Here is a 17,391-nt window from a genome sequence, read left to right on the forward strand (position 1 = left end):
TCTCTGAAAAACTCTTCCTCTGCTCTCCTGACCCCCATAATCTCTAAGTTTGAGCTTAAAACTTCTTCAGAAAACAAATTTTCCTTGATACCCTCTGCTAGTTTAGCTTCCCTTAATCATCCCTATAAATCCTCTTTTGTTGAATACTTACCGATTTCCTGTGTTTCAAATTTGCTTTCCCATGAGATTACTGGCAGAACTTATCTGTCTTGCCCCTGTTCTAACCCCACTGCTTAACACAGCACCTAGTACACAGTAGACACTAAACAACTATCTGATGATCAACTGAAAATGTTTGTATCCTGGGGATTCAATCTTGCAGAGATATTATATTTAGTTCTTCATCTTTCCATAACAAGATTCTTGGTTGAGGGGAGATTTGTAAGGATGGCAAAGGATTTTTGATGAGGGAAGTGTGTATTTGGGGTACCCTCATGAGCCAAGATATTTTGATGCTAAGACCCTAAAATGTCTGGAGATTTGGTGAAGTAGGCCTTCCAGTAGTCTGCAGAGATGAGGGCCCCACATCTCCCTGGAAAAGAACTTTCTAAGAAAAGACAGTGGAGGCACAAAACTAGTTTAAAGAGAATGATTCATTAGGAAAAAAAAAAAAGGAGTAGGGCAATTCTACATAATATAACAGCACAGTAACTTTCTTTCAGGGATTTGTCCCATCAATCTTCCCCAGAGTTTAAGTCAAGCAAGGAATGAATATAAGAACAAGTAAAATCTGTTAAGAACTACAAAACTGAGAGTGCACAGTGTAGTTACACTGGTTCTGGTTCTTTTTGCAGTAGTAGAAAATAATTTAACTGGATTTGGGAGTAGGCAGTGAATTTATTCTGGGTGTAGCCTTCACCTATCTCGGTATCTGGCCTTGGCAGTGTTGGTAGGGACACAAGAGCATCAGCAACAGCAATCACTACCTTCAGTAAGGCACCAGCACAAGACAGAAAGCCTAAGAGGTAAGGGCATTGGATATTCATGCCCTCAATTCAGATGCCCCATCTCTCTGAACTTTTGACATTTTGCTATTATCAGAGAAAGGAGACATTCTAGTGAGCTAAGATTAAGGAAAAAGTTCAGAGTCACATAGTATTCTAGAAGATCAAGTCCATGGCTCCCTTTGAACATTCCCAGGATAGTTTGGGAATTACCAGAGGGAATTCAAATTCCCTCAGAATAATGATTATTATGATAATACCATTTTCTCCCTGGCTAAGGTGGCATAAGAAAACACACATTATCCATATGTGATTTGAAACATCTGAGATTTAAGAAACTAGTCAAGTTGGCACAACTCCAATTCTTCTGGCCAAGAATGACAAGCGATATTGAACAAAAAATGTCAATGATATAAGATATATATAAAAAGCACATGGATAGTTTAGAGAACAAAGCCAAAATAATAAATATGGAAGCTTAAGGCCCACCAGACTGGCCCTAGAATCCAGTGTTATGAAATATATTACAAAGTACAGATTTCCAGGATTGTGAGCATTTTTTAAAATTAATTTATTTATTTATTTTTGGCTGCATTGAGTCTTCATGGCTGTGCACGGGCTTTCTCTAGTTGTGGTGAATGGGGGCTACTCTTCATTGCGGTGTGCGGGCTTCTCATTGCAGTGGCTTCTCGTTGTGGAGCACAGGCTCTAGGCGCACGGGCTTCAGTAGTTGTGGCACGTGGGCTCAGTAGCTGTGGCTCATGGGCTCTAGAGCACAGGCTCAGTAGTTGTGACGCACGGCTTAGTTGCTCTGAGGCATGTGGGATCTTCCTGGATGAGGGCTCAAACCCGTGTCCCCTGCATTGGTAGGCAGATACTTAACCACTGCGCCACCAGGGAAGTCCCAGGATTGTGACCGTTTTATCAGTTACTGTGGGTTTCCAGTGAAGACCCAGAGTGATTAAGGAGTCATTGAAAATGATATAAAAGAGAACTTATCCATATAATAGAAGTTAAAGCCAGAATGATAATCACATCTCCTCAGAGGAGGCACTGAAGAATTTCTGGGAACACTGGTGAGCATGTTATATATTTGAAACAATAACAAAAAGCCTAATTGGGAAAAGCAGGTGAAATTCCTGGCTAAATCCTATAACTCCCTATACCGACACCACTGGAGAATCAGTCTGTACATGTTAGACAATCCTTACTGCTTATCAATGTGTGCACTGGCTTTTGGAATTAGATAAACATTAGCAGTATATATGGCACAGGTGAAAGCATGCTTATAACAAGGAAGGGATATTGCTGTAAATCAGTGAATCAACAAAAGATGTGACGCTAAAGTAATATGGGCAGAACAATAAACTGGTGATGGATTTGTGGTAACAAATTTGAAAAAGAGAGATCCTAGGTAACAGAGGGGAAGCAGAGGTCCATGTTATTAGAGATCAACGTAATGACGATTATTACTGTACAAGCAAGCTACAGGCTTAAAAATGGCTTCTCAATTCTGGCTGTACATCAAAATTTTCTGGAAGGCTTTTTTTTTTAATGTTGATGCCTGGTCTTGAATACAGACCTATTAAATCCATATCTCTGGAGGTGTGGCCCAGGAATCAAAATCAATATTTTTTAACCCCTTAATGTACTGCCAATGTTGAGAATCAGTGCTTTAAATTTAAAGTGTTACAAATTAATTTCTAAGGACTCAAGCCCAGTTAGAACATATTGTATAAGAAAAGCTCCCATTGAAACAATACTGCCAAAGGATCATTGCTTATATCAAACAAAATGTTCAGTTAGTCACTGCCCAGAGAAACACAACTAGTAGATTTCTGGCCAAATTAAATGAAAGTGGTGACAAGGACAAAAATGTCTTTCCAAAATAGACCAATCACCATTATTCTTCCATGTTACAGTGAGAGTTGTCTGCCATATAGAAGATTCCATGCTCTCTAAGTAATAATAATGTGCAGTATGTTAATAAATAACATAGCAAAGAATTATTCTCTCAAGATTAAGTAAAATCATGTTTGGCATTGTTAGGAATCAATGCTAGATATGAATATAAATATTTTAGAGAAAGGAGAATAAGTCCTCTGAACCACTCAGTCTGAGCACAGCCCAGAGAAGAGGTGTTAGACAATGATCAGTGTGGTGACTCCCAGGAAGGTCATGGCAGGATGCTTATCCCTAGTGGGGAGATGCCATTTTTTAATTCAGATCCCCAATCAGGAAGTTTCTCTGACTCTCTCATCTGTTTGGGCTGGTTTACCATGGTACCAGAGAATGGGTGGCTTAAACAACAGAAATTTATTTCTCACAGTTCTGGATGCTGGGAAGTCCAAGATCAAAGAATGGTAGATTCAGTATCTGGTGAGATTCTTCTTCCTGGGTTTCAGACAGCTATCCTTTCCTTGCATCCTCACATGGTGGAGACAGAAATCGCAAGCAAGCTCTCTTATGTCTCTTCTTATAAAGGCTCTAATCCCATCATAGGGGTTATCTCTCATGACCTCCTCTAAACCTAATCACCTCCCAAAGGCCCCACTTCCTAATATCATCACACTGGGGGTTAGGGTTTCAACATCGAAATTTCTCAAAATTCAAACACACAGTCCACAACACGATCTTAATAGACAGGCATATAGCTCTATCCATCAAGATTGCTCTTACACTCCACAGAGGCAAAACACAGATCCCACAGGGCACTCAATGCTGGAGTCAGCAAAGCAGCACTTAGCAAACAGAGAAGGGCTTTTTTTTAATGTGCGAAGTATTCAGGGGCAGTCATTTGCCATGCACTAGAGGAATAAATTCCCTTTGAAATACCATTATTATACAGCAGTACCTAAAAGAGAACTTTGAGCTATTTCAGAAATAGAGGCTGAGAATTTCTATAAACAGCACTAATGGGTCCGATACAAGAAAGTGACATTGCAACAGAGGCTTGCATGAACAAGAGTGGGATGTGCAGAAGAAAAGAGGTGCTATTCTATTAGGTCTTCTCCAGTTCTCCAACTTCTTGAATAAAGAAGTGGAGATTCTTGGGCTTCCCTGGTGGCGCAGTGGTTGAGAGTCTGCCTGCCGATGCAGGGGACACGGGTTCGTGCCCCGGTCCAGGAAGATCCCACATGCCGCGGAGCGGCTGGACCCGTGGGCCATGGCTGCTGAGCCTGCGTGTCCGGAGCCTGTGCTCCGCAATGGGAGAGGCCACAACAGTGAGAGGCCCACATACCGCAAAAAAAAAAAAAAAGAAGTGGAGATTCTTAATGGAATCCCATTTATTATCATTTATAAATTTAAATAGTTATATTAGACAGCTATACACTGACCTGTACATGGTTCCCATTCTACAGTAGTGTGAGTTTGGACATTTTTCAGTAAGGCCTGATTTAAATGACCTTGCTGATATGTTTATAGATAGACTCCACACTGAGCAGACTGCACTTAATGGTTAGAGTGTTGTATAGGAGGGCACCTGGTAAAGAGCATTCCTAATAAATTTTTGTCTGGAAATGCCAATTATATAAGCACAGTGGTTGGCTGTAAAAGGCCAGCATTTAATATCATGCATAGGTTTAAATTACAGTTTGTCTGGTCTCATCACTTCTATAAACCCTTGGGCTTATATTTCAAGTCCAATTTGGTCCCTTTGGTTTCTGTAAAAGACAGAATTACACATGATGTTATGAGCCCCACAGGTCTGTCATCATTGATTCTTTTCTCTCTCCTGGTACTTACAGGTGCAAACAGCTGCCAGCCTATGGGATGCATACTCAGGCCTGTTAAGTAATCAAGCCATGATCCTGGCCATGAACTCCAGGTATAATAAGCTTTAATGCTTTCATATCACTGATTGAATACCTTTTTAAAAATGTAATAAATACATATCAAAAATATGAGAAATAAAAAGTTACTCCAAATTCCACCACCCTAATTCAGCAACTATTAGCTCTTTCTTTCTCATGTTCTTTTAAATCTTTCTGTATTGCAGGAATAGGCAGATTATTTAACTACTGCAGAATCATAAGCAGTTGCACATTCAATTTTCTATACTACTTTTCATTTTTGCTTTGTCTTAATTTTTAATTTCTCTGTAAAATCATATTTTCATTTTAATGGCAATGGAATATTCCAAAATTTTGACATTTTCTAAATTATATTATATTTTACCAACATTATGATAATCATCCTGGTACGTAAAAGATTGTATCTGCTCTGAACTACTTCCTTGAAATACCATTCTGAAAGTGAGGTTCCTGATTTAGGTGATAGGCAACCATGAAAATGCCCTGCTGTGGGGGAATCCTCACTGGTCAACAACTTCAGCCCTGCCTGTATAGATTCACCAGCACGGTCTGTGAGGTGTCACTTCCTGTAGGCTGATCTCACCAATGACCCAGAATGGTAGGACAAATAACTCCAATGGGTGACTTCAGCTTGAGGGATCGCCATCAGCCAAGCTGAACCCTCCTTGGAACTTGCTGCAGTCCAAGACTCTTCCTACCCTATTCCTCCTTCCTTCCTTCCTTCTCTTGGAAATCTCTTGTACTTCTAATCCTGTTTTGGCATCTGCTTCCCCTGAACCCAAAGTAATGCAGATGAGATGAACCTTCTAAGAGCTTTTGATTGTGTCAACTTGTTTTCCAGAAGAACTGCACTTATTAATAAGTGTTTTGTCAAAGCCTAGTCACCTAGAAGATACTCATACATGTATACATAGATCCATATAAACAAAATTTGGCATACTGTATTATATTATTTTACAGAGTTCATGGAAAGGCAGACCCTGGATTAGAATCTCCTTCTCCATATTTTAATTTAATTTTTTGGTCTACTTAAATGCCCTAAAAATCCCCCACCTAATAGTTTTTCCTTTATTCTTTAAAATTTGTTATAGATTTTGGTTTTCATATTTCGACCAAGTATAATTTGGTACATAAAGATTTACGTGTGTTATACCTTCATATATACTTGTATAATTTAATAATATAAATAAATTTTGTTACTATTAAACTCATATAATAGCTTACTTATTTTTTTAACTAATTTAGTCTTTATTAATTATTATTTAGTTTCTGCTTACTCTTTTCCTTGTCTTTTTTTTGTTGCTGTTATTGGAGTATAGTCGATTTACAATGTTGTGTTAGTTTCAGGTGTATAGTAAAGTGAATCAGTTACACATATATCTACTCTTTTTTAGATTCTTTTCCCATATAGGCCACTAGAGATTATTGAGTAGATTTCCCTGTGCTATACAGTAGGTCCTTATTAGTTATCTATTTTATATATAGTAGTGTGTATCTGTCAATCCCAATCTTCCAATTTATCCCTTCCCCCCTACCCCCCGGTAACCATAAGTTTGTTCTCTACATCTGTAACTCTATTTCTGTTTTGTAGATAAGTTCATTTGTACACTTTTTTTAGATTCCACATGTAAACAATATCACATGATATTTGTCTCTCTTTGTCTGACTTACTTCACTCAGTATGACAGTCTCTAGGTCCATTGATGTCACTGCAAATGGCATTATTTCATTCTTTTTTATGGCTGAGTAATATTCCATTGTATATACATACCACACCTTCTTTATCCATTCATCTGTCAATGGACATTCAGGTTGCTTCCGTGTCCTGGCTATTTTAAATAGTGCTGCAATGAACATTGGGGTCCATATATCCTTTTGAACCATGTTTTTTCTCCAGATATATGCCCAGGAGTGGGATTGCTGGATCATATGGTAGCTCTACTTTTAGTTTTTTAAGGCACGTCCACACTGTTCTCCATAGTTGCTGTATCAATTTACATTCCTACCAACAGTGTAGGAGGGTTCCCTTTTCCCCACACCCTCTCCAGCACATATTGTTTCTAGATTTTTTGATGATGGCCATTCTGATTGGTGTGAGGTGATACTTCATTGGAGTTTTGATTTGCATTTCTCTAATAATTAGTGATGTTGAGCAGCTTTTCATGTGCTTTTTAGCTATCTGTATGTCTTCTTTGGAGAGATGTCTATTTAGATCTTCTGCCTATTTTTTTGATTGGGTTGTTTGTTTTTCTGATATTGAGCTGCATGAGATGTTTGTATATTTTGGAGATTAATCCCATGTCAGTTGCTTCTTTTGCAAATATTTTCTCCCTTTATGAGGGTTGTCTTTTCATTTTGTTTATGGTTTCCTTTGCTGTGGAAAAGCTAAGTTTAATTAGGTCCCATTTGCTTATTTTTGTTTTTATTTTCATTACTCTAGGAGGTATATTGAAAAAGATCTTGCTATGATTTATGTCAAAGAGTTTTCTATGTTTTCCTCTAAGAGTTTTATAGTATCCAGCCTTTTAGGCTTATAGTATCCATTTAGGCCTTTAATCCATTTTGAGTTTATTTTCGTGTGTGGTGTTAGGGAGTGTTCTAATTTCATTCTTTTACATGGAGCTGTCCAGTTTTCTCAGGATGACTTATTGAAGAGACTGTCTTTTCTCCATTGTATATTCTTGCCCCCTTTGTCACAGATTAGGTGACCATGGGTGCATGGTTTTATCTCTGGACTTTCTATCCTGTTCCATTGATCTATATTTCTGTTTTGTGCCAGTATCATACTGCTTTGATGACTGTAGCTTTGTAGTATAGTCTGAAGTCAGGGAGCCTGATTCCTCCAGCTCCATTCTTCTTTCTCAGGATTGCTTTGGCTTTTGTGGTCTTTATGTTTCCATACAAATTGTAAAATTTTTTGTTCTAATTCTGTGAAAAATGCCATTGGTAATTTGATAAGGATTGCATTGAATCTGTAGATTGCTTTGGGTAGTGTAGTAATTTTCACAATATTGATTCTTCCAATCTGAGAACATGTTATATCTCTCCATCTGTTTGTGTCATCTTTGATTTCTTTCATTAGTATCTTATAGTTTTCTGAGTACAGGTCTTTTACCTCCTTAGGTAGATTTATTCCTTGGTATTTTATTCTTTTTGATGTGATAGTAAATGAGATTATTTCTTTGATTTCTCTTTCTGATCTTTCATTGTTAGTGCATAGGAATGCAAGGGATTTCTGTGCATTAATTTTGTATCCTGCAACATTACCAGATTCCTTGATGAGCTCTAGTAGTTTTCTGGTAACATCTTTAGGATTCTCTATGTATAGTATCATGTCATATGCAAACAGTGACAGTTTTACTTCTTCTTTTCCAATTTGGATTCCTTTTATTTCTTTTTCTTCTCTGATTGCCACGGCTAGGACTTCCAAAACTATGTTGAATAATAGTGGTGACAGTGGACATCCTTGTCTTGTTCCTGATCTTAGAAGAAATGCTTTGAGAATCTCACCATTGAGAATGATGTTTGCTGTGTGTTTGTCATGTATGGCCTTTATTATGTTGAGGTAGGTTCCCTCTATGCTCACTTACTGGAGAGTTTTTATCATAAGTGGGTGTTGAATTTTGTCAAAAACATTTTCTGCATCTATTGAGATATTATATCATTTTTATTCTTCAATTTATTGATGTCATGTCTCACACTGATTGATTTGCAGATATTGAAGAATCCTTGCATCCCTGGGATAAATCCCACTTACTTGATCATGGTGTGTGATCCTTTTAATGTGTTGTTGGATTCGGTATGCTAGTATTTTGTTGAGGATTTTTGCATCTATCTATGTTCATCAGTGATATTGGCCTGTCATTTTCTTTTTTGTGATATCTTTATCTGGTTTTGGTGTCAGGGTGATGATGGTGTCATAGAATGAGCTTGGGAGTGTTCATTCCTCTGTAATTTTTTGGAGGAGTTTCAGAAGGATAGGTGTTAACTCTTCTCTAAATATTTGATAGAATTTGCCTGTGAAGCCATCTGCTCCTAGATTTGTGCTTGGTCTATTCATATTTTCTATTTCTTCCTGGTTCAGTCTTGGAAGGTTGTACCTTTCTAAGAATTTGTCCATTTCTTCTAGGTTGTCCATTTTATTGGCGTATAGTTGCTTGTAGTAGTCTCCTATGATTTCTTATCTTTTAAATCTTTTTTTAAACTTGCCATTATACTATTATTTCTCCTTTTCCTTTTTTTTTTCATAATGCATTTATTTTGCTTATGTCCTTCATGTCTTTGGTTGTATTTTTAGTCCTTTTAAAATCTTAAATTATATGTTTAGTTTATTATTTTCCCTCATTTTAAATAAAAAAAAGTCTTGACAGTATTTAAGTACTTTGAATTTTCTAATTTTTAAAATAGACTTCTCATTGTGATTTGAGAACGAAATATGTATCCTTTTATATTTTGAAACTTTCTATGGCTAAGTATATGGTAAATATTTGTCAGCATTCCATGATTATCTGAAAAGATAATCCTTGTTATCTCAATTAATACAATTTATACCTCCTTATTAATTCTATTAAAGGTTTCTCCTTTTGCAGAATTTTTATTTTTATCTACCATATACTAATAATTGAATGCTTAATCATCTCCTATATCTGTGTGTCTATTTCTCCTTATATCTTTAATAATATAATAATTTTTCATAAAATTATTATATAAATAATTCTGTTTAATAATTTTTCAATTTTGTTTCTACGTGGTTTGAGAACTTTTGTATTAATAACTATGTCTTTTATTATTTTATAATAATTGCATATATCTCTCTTAATACTCTTTCATTTGTATTAGACTTGTATCATATTGATATAGCCCTCCTGATTTATTTTTGATCATGTTTAATATAATTTTCCCATGCTTTTATTAGGAGGCATCGACTTTCCTTTATTCAATTGTGATTCTTGAAATTATACTTGTAAAAATTTTGCTTACTGATCTTATATAATACTTATTGCTTCATAATAGGAAGAAATAAAACATTTTCAAGAAATATTTTAGTACATTTGGCTTACCTCTACTTCTCACTTCACTCTAATATCTGAAAAAACATTTCACTCAAAAATTTAACAAAAGCATACAGTAATTTGTGAGGGATGCTTATTCTTTCTTCTCAAGTTTCTTTCTATACCACCTGGTTATATATCTTGGAATATAAGAAAGGTTTTACACTGCCATTCTTATTTCCAAGATGTCATTTTTTGTAAAACACATTAGTAATTTAATACTTGTTCTTTTGAAAACCAATTACATGTAGCCCAAAAAACAATGTATACTTGCTGATAATTGCCGATGTTGACCTATATATTTATATCGGACTTTCTTTACTATCACCAATATCTGACTCTCAGTGTTCTTCACACTTAAAATGTGAAGATTCTTTTGTCCATCAGCAGTTATGAATGGCATCAGAGTATCACACTACTTTCCTAATCCTTGTTCATGACATGGACCATTTTAGCATTTTTAGGACTGGCAATGTGATTTCAAAGTACATTAAAAGACACTATTTTCTATTTTATCAAAATATTAATTTTGCATTTTTCTAAACAAAATCATATATCTCTAGAAACCTACAACTGAAAATACTACTGGAAGCTTTTGATAGGTAGCTGTTCAGAGTCTGCAAATCCATTGGAGCCCATGAATAAGTCAAATCAATCTTCTCAAGATTTGAAAATTATCTAATATAATACGAGAAATGCCGTTTCAAACAATGGATATCAGATATTTAGGTCTTCTTCTCCAGTAGAGGAAAAAGATTCTGAGTTCAGCACAAGATTTCCTACCTTAACAACTATATTACCATCTTTTTTAAAAAAATTATTTTTAACACAAAAAAATCAGGAGGCACTGTTATCCAGAGGTCACACTTATTGAAGGAACAATAACTGTGTCACAACTTATCTTTTTAGCTGCTGATGGGAAGGTTTCTTTTGCCATAAATTGGAAGATGTATCCCAATATCAGAAACATTAAATGTAAGAAACATAGTATCATGGACTAGAGAAAATGTGGCAGTAATATATTTCAACTACCTAAATCTCAGCATGGCTTTACGGGCTTGGCTGGGTAGGTAACCACCCTTTACATTATTATGTCTATGCAGAAATATATTATGAACTCTAAATAAAAGATCATAAATGATTTTTACCAAAAAATATGATTCCTTTATAGTTAAAGCACCATTGTTATTTTTACACTAATATTTAAAACCCATGTTATATAAAGCCGAAAGTTGGGCCTCATTTTCTAGTACACTGTCTCTTAAACTAAGAAAAAACCACTAAAGTTAGGTTGTATCTGTTCTTTCCTCAATTTAATAATTATACCTTTTTCTTGTCAGCTTCGTGGATCCCTTATTGCAATATGAAACTCAGCTGAAGATAGTAGAGTTGTCCTTCAAAATGGCATTTGCTATACCAAGTCTTGACAAAGTGAAAGAAATTGGGAAGAATGAGGATGACCAAGAGGACCTGGAGGTAAGACTTGCTTCCTTTAGTCATAATGAGACATCGTCATGCACCACAGCAATCCCACAGAAAGTCTGTCCAAAAGTTGTAATCTTTGTTTTCTCCTTCATTCTCTTTAGATATAATAGATAAACAGCATATTCTAGCACTAATCTCTATCCCTGGACTCCTTGTGAATTCTATAACCCATGGGATTTAAAGGATTGTATAGGATCTATAGGAACAAATGGGTGAAGAGATTTTGGTTAATTTGTTTGACAAAAACAGCAAGTTTACTGGCAAGTGTTGCAAAGAAGGAAACAGGAGCTAAGAAAAGTGGAGGTAGGAAGAATCCTGTAGTAAGATCAGCAACATCTGTGGTTTTTATTTCTCAGCATAGCTACACAGTTCACTTGCCCCGCAAGGTATTAAAGCAATTCATGGCATACAGTATTGAATGAGGTCTCATCTCCAGAGCTACCTCTCTCCTTTCTTACCTTCAGTTTATGGGGAGAACTCAGGACCCCAGGATGCAAAACTATAGGCGTTGGTGAAATTTTATCTAAGGCTGGCTGGCTGGTTGTGCAAATTTCTTGTTTTTCAGAATTTATACCGAACTATTTTAAACATATTTGAGGACACTCTTCTGATCTTAGTGTCTAAAGACCTCTACAAACTGCAAATCTTAAAGGTAAAGGGAAAATAAGTAGTCTCATTTTCTTGTCATAAATCTAAAGGGTATACTATATTTTACTTATTATTTACCATTTGCCATACTTAGATCTCCTTCAAGTATTTGGCAGCTGAAAATTTTTCTTTACCTTTCAGAATGTGCCATTATCTCCCAAATAAAATTACTTTCTTTTATTTGAATTACAGAGACACAATTTTAAGAAGCCAATTTTGGGAGAATGGCAACAGACACTTAAGAAGCCAAGGGTTATGTAGCAATGTAAGAGGAAACACAATACGGGGTAGCAGAACATACGATGACTGGCCTAAACCACCTTCAGGTCCACCTAACAATGAGCCATATTTTGATAATAGCTATATGCATGTTCTTCCCTAACAACCCTGGGCTAGGGAATCCCATGAGCATCCTATCTTCATGGACACCATAGTATCAAAGGAAGTTCTAATAACCAGCCATAACCCTACTTTTCACATCCAAGATTTCACTGTGTTTTTAATGTGCCAGGCAGAGACAGAGACTGATCTGGACATTTTATGACCTTTAATTTTGCATTTTTAACAAGATGGCATCAGGAGGAAGCTGTCTGAAAATACTGAGAAACTAGATTTACTTACTGTACCATGAGAATCATGGGATTTGCAAATCGTAAAATACATTCAAGGAAAGAAGCAGAACTGGTATATATGAAGATTAGGAGAAATGGGGGGGGATAATAAAATATACTGAGGTAACTTGTGCCTAATTTTAGCCAAATATTTTCCATGCATTTAAAACATTTTAACCTCACAATCCTGTAAATTGGTTATTACCCCATTATTACAACCCTCTCCCCATGTGTGCTCTTTCTACCACCCTAGGCTGCTTATTGAGGATTTACTCTATGTCAGGCACTAAGCTGCATACTTAATATATGGGTTTTTTAATTTAATCCTTAAAATAACCCTATGAGAAAGTTAAAATTATTTCTCTCATTTGCAGATAAGGAAATGGAAGCAGAGAGAGGAGAAATAATATGTGTGCATCTAATGAGTAGAGGACCTACTCTAACTAGGGAGCCTGTTACTTAACCACCTTGTTCTTATACCTACCACATCTAGAAACTCCCCTGATCCTCAAAAAGAATTGACCCTCACTCCTGGAAAAGGAATAGGCTGAGCCCCCTGAGATTTAGAGACTCTTCTGCCCTAGGAAACAAACTTCAGAACAGTTTTACACAATGGGAGCAAGAGAAGGGGATGAGATTTGGCCAACCATTGGCATAAATACTAAGGACTCCAACAATCTGTCTTAAGAAGTCTACTAATGGTGGTTAACATGTAAGCCATATGCAGTCTTCTTCCTTCCCCAAGGTTGTAAATATGTCCCTGCATCTGAGGATTTAGAACAAATAGGTAGAAGCTACAGCAAGACAGACCATATTTAGCAATGAATCAAAATTAGCAAGAACTTTCTCATCGAGCTGGCTCCAGGAATATACTCTAAACCATGAGTCAGAAGATATCTGGATGGTAAATTTACAGAGGCAATTCTGGTATAAAATGACATTTCAGGATCAAATAACATTTGATTCTTTTTTAAAACTGCAAATCAGATCTTATGGCTTTAAAAAAAGAGAGAATATGTATTTTGAAAGAAAAAGAGAAGGAGAAGCAGCTGGTGATAATCAGCCTCACAGCCTCATGTTAAACTTTTCATGATGCCTGGCAAAGTGACTGTTATAGTGGATATTAGTAAATACTTGTTGGATAGAATTAAATAAAATAAAACCCAGGTGTAGCTATATGGCAGATGAATATTATATGTCTTATGGGCATATGTCTTATTGGGCATATGTCTATTGGGCATATGTCTTATGGGCATATGTCTATTATATGTCTTATGGGCATAAGACCTAAATAGACAGTAATATACCAGCTTATTGTCATATTTTTAAAATAAATATAGGATAGGTGTGAAACCATTGGGAGGACATGGGGAACCTTGACTTGGTGAAGGTGGTGATCAGAAGAAAGGGACCTGTGGAAATGGAAACACCATGGCTCTAGGATAGTTCTTGTGTTTTCAACAGGAAATGGCTGTGTGGATGAGTGAAGATAATTTGTACATGCAGGAGAGAGCCATGGTGATCATCAGCAGAGTGCTAAGCTTTGCATCCAGGAAAGTCAAGGGATGTGTAAGTCACAGAGTAATCATGCCACGTGCTTCTGAAGACTGCATTTCTGCAGTGCTGCTTTCCAAGTCTTGGGTCTAGAGAGTGTTAGATGCCTGCTTTGTATTATCATACTAGTAGGTTTGGGATACTGGGAAAGGAATTAATATCCTACATGACTTTATGTCAGTTAGAGCAGAGTTTCTCAATTGATTAAGATGCCTCATGCTTTCCACAAACAGTATGAGTGTGTCAAAACCAGGCTTTTGATGACTCTCTGGATTCTCCTCTTTGGACCACAATCAATGTTATTTGTAAACTTATAAATTCTTTCATCCTTACTTTCCTTCTTATTTCTCTTTTTCCTAGAATATTTTTAAACCACCATTTATTTTAAATGTATAACAAGTAATTCTTGAGTACTTTCATTGTAAGACATGCTAAAGACATAGCAGAAGTCCTTCTTTACTATCCTCTCCATCCCAACCTCATCCCTAGCCACGTCTGTGTGATGTGTGTCCTGCCAAACAGCTACGTACACATACAAATATACATGCACACGGATATACATAGCTTTGTTACTTAGTTTTTCTTTACTAAAGTTACATCATATTTACATATGGTTCTGCAATTTGATTTTTTCACTGAACAGTATGCCCAACAGATACTTTAATAGATTTGCTTCATTATTTTCACTACAGCTTATATCTTATAGTGTTGATGTATTATGATCTACTTAACTATTCTTCAGTTGATGAACACTGAGGTATATTGTGGGTTTTTCTACTTCAAACAATACAAAAATGGTCATCCTTTTCCATGTATGTGAGTATGTACTTAGAAATGCTAAGAAAAATAATAGGCCAAAAAGTATGAATAGGTTAAAACTTAGTAATGCACAATCATCCTTCATTCTGCATTCCTGTGAATATTAGAGCGCCCATTTCCTCAACCTTCACAAACACCTGGATATTATCAGACTTTTTAATTGTTGCCTTTCAGATGGAGAACAAATAGGTATCTCATAATTGCCAATATTTACTGAGGTTTTCTATATTTTGAATAACATTATTGCCTGCCTTCTAAGAAGCCTCAGACTATCTCTAAACATTTTTCTCTCTTATGGATACTGTGTTTTCAGTCTCTGTTCCATAACTCACCCTTTACTGTGATTTTTAAACATACTCTACTAATTGTATATCTGATTGCTTAAATCAGTTCAGGAGTTCAGTATGAAGGGGGTCAGAAACATGCATTTGTGACACTATCTTCATGTATCCATTTCTAATACTTGTACAGTCTCTAGACATATTGAGACGAAAAGCCTAAATCAGCCTTATAACATAGTTGAATTTTTATTATTTTATTTAAAATAAACTTTGGGAGATAAACCCATGCACTTATGGTCACCTAATCTATGACAAAGGAAGCCAAAATATACAATGGAGCAAAGATACCCTCTTCAATAAGTGGTTCTGGGAAAACTGGACAGCCACATGTAAAAGAATGAAATGAGAACACTCCCTAACACCACACACAAAAATAAACTCAAAATTGATTAAAGACCTAAATGTAAGGCCAGACACTATAAAACTCTTAGAGGAAAACATAGGCAGAACACTCTATGACATAAATTGCAGCAAGATCTTTTTTGACCCACCTCCTAGAGTAATGAGAATAAAAACCAAAATAAACAAATGGGACCTAATTAAACCTAAAAGCTTTTGCACAGCAAAGGAAACCATAAACAAGATTAGAAGACAACCCACAGAATGGGAGAAAATACTTGCCAACGAAGCAACTGACAAAGGATTAATCTCCAAAATATACAAACAGCTCATGCAGCTCAATATCAAAAAAAAAACAAACAACTCAATCAAAAAATGGGCATAAGACCTAAATAGACATTTCTCCAAAGACATACAGATGGCCAACAAACACATGAAAAAATGCTCAACATCACTAATCATTAGAAAAATGCAGATCAAAACTACAATGAGGTATCACCTCACACAGATTACAATGGCCATGATCAAAAAAATCTAGAAACAATAAATGCTGGAGAGGGTGTGGAGAAAAGAGAAACCTCAGGCACTGCTGGAGGGAATGTAAATTGATACAGCCACTATGGAGAACAGTATGGAGATTCCTTAAAAAACTAAAAATAGAACTACCGTATGATCCAGCAATCCCACTACTGGGCATTTACCCAGAGAAAACCATAATTCAAAAAGTCACATGCACCCCAATGTTCACTGCAGCACTATTTACAATAGCCAGGACATGGAAGCAACCTAAATGTCCATCAACGGAGGAATGGATAAAGAAGATGTGGTATATATATATACAATGGAATGTTACCCAGCCATAAAAAGGATTGAATTTGTGTCATTTGTAGAGACATGGATGGACCTAGAGACTGTCATACAGAGTGAAGTAAGTCAGAAAGAGAAAAACAAATATCATATATTAACACGTATATGTGGAATCTGAAAAAAAAAAGCAGAAATAGAGACACAGATGTAGAGAACAAATGTATGGATTCCAAAGGGGAAAGGGGGGTGGGATGAATTGGGAGACTGAGATTGACATATATACACTATTTATACTATGTATAAAATACATAACTAATGAGAACCTACTACATAGCACAGGGAACTCTACTCAGTGCTCTGTGGTGACCTAAATGAGAAGGAAATCCAAAAAAGAGGGGATAATTGTATACATATAGCTGATTCACTTTGCTGTACAGCATAAACTAACACAATATTGTAAAACAACTACACTCCAATAAAAATTTAAAAAAAGAAAGTGAGAAAAAGCCAAAAACTACATAAATAAAATAAGCTTTGGAACATAATACAATTTACTTACATGGAAAATACAGTCCATGATGTTCTTTGCATCATGCTAATTCCCCATCTCAGTGTCCAAAAGAGAGACTGAGTGGCTTGTTTTAAATATTCTGATTCTTTGGCCTGGGAAGTCAGTCTCCCTCTATTTCTGAGATGGTTTGGAATGTCCATTCAAATGGACACAAAATTTTGCAAGTGAGGCTAGAGATTAAGTGTAGTTCAACACTCCAGTCTGTTTTCTGTATAGTTCCTAACATGTTTTATATATTCAGCAAGCATTTGATGGAGACTATTCACACGCTTCTCTTTGCACTTCAATACACATATACATTTTCTATTTATATATCTAGTGTATATTTATATACTAGATATATACTATATGTGTGTATAAATATATATATATCTACTAGTGAGTTCCACTCAGGTAGCAGGTATGA

The 17,391-nt window shown here is 35.9% G+C and overlaps 1 protein-coding gene across 1 annotated transcript in view; it reads left to right on the plus strand.

Moving 5' to 3' along the window:
- Positions 1-17,391, plus strand: part of MROH9 (maestro heat like repeat family member 9) — a 97,666-nt gene that overhangs the window by 18,160 nt on the left and 62,115 nt on the right. The window contains exons 3-6 of the mRNA XM_060015466.1: positions 4,694-4,773; positions 11,151-11,286; positions 11,861-11,947; positions 14,019-14,123. Coding sequence (XP_059871449.1) covers positions 4,694-4,773; positions 11,151-11,286; positions 11,861-11,947; positions 14,019-14,123 — 408 coding nt within the window. The remainder of the gene's footprint in view (positions 1-4,693; positions 4,774-11,150; positions 11,287-11,860; positions 11,948-14,018; positions 14,124-17,391) is intronic.

Source organism: Delphinus delphis, chromosome 1 (assembly GCF_949987515.2).
Source record: "Delphinus delphis chromosome 1, mDelDel1.2, whole genome shotgun sequence".
Taxonomy (NCBI): Eukaryota; Metazoa; Chordata; class Mammalia; order Artiodactyla; family Delphinidae; genus Delphinus; species Delphinus delphis.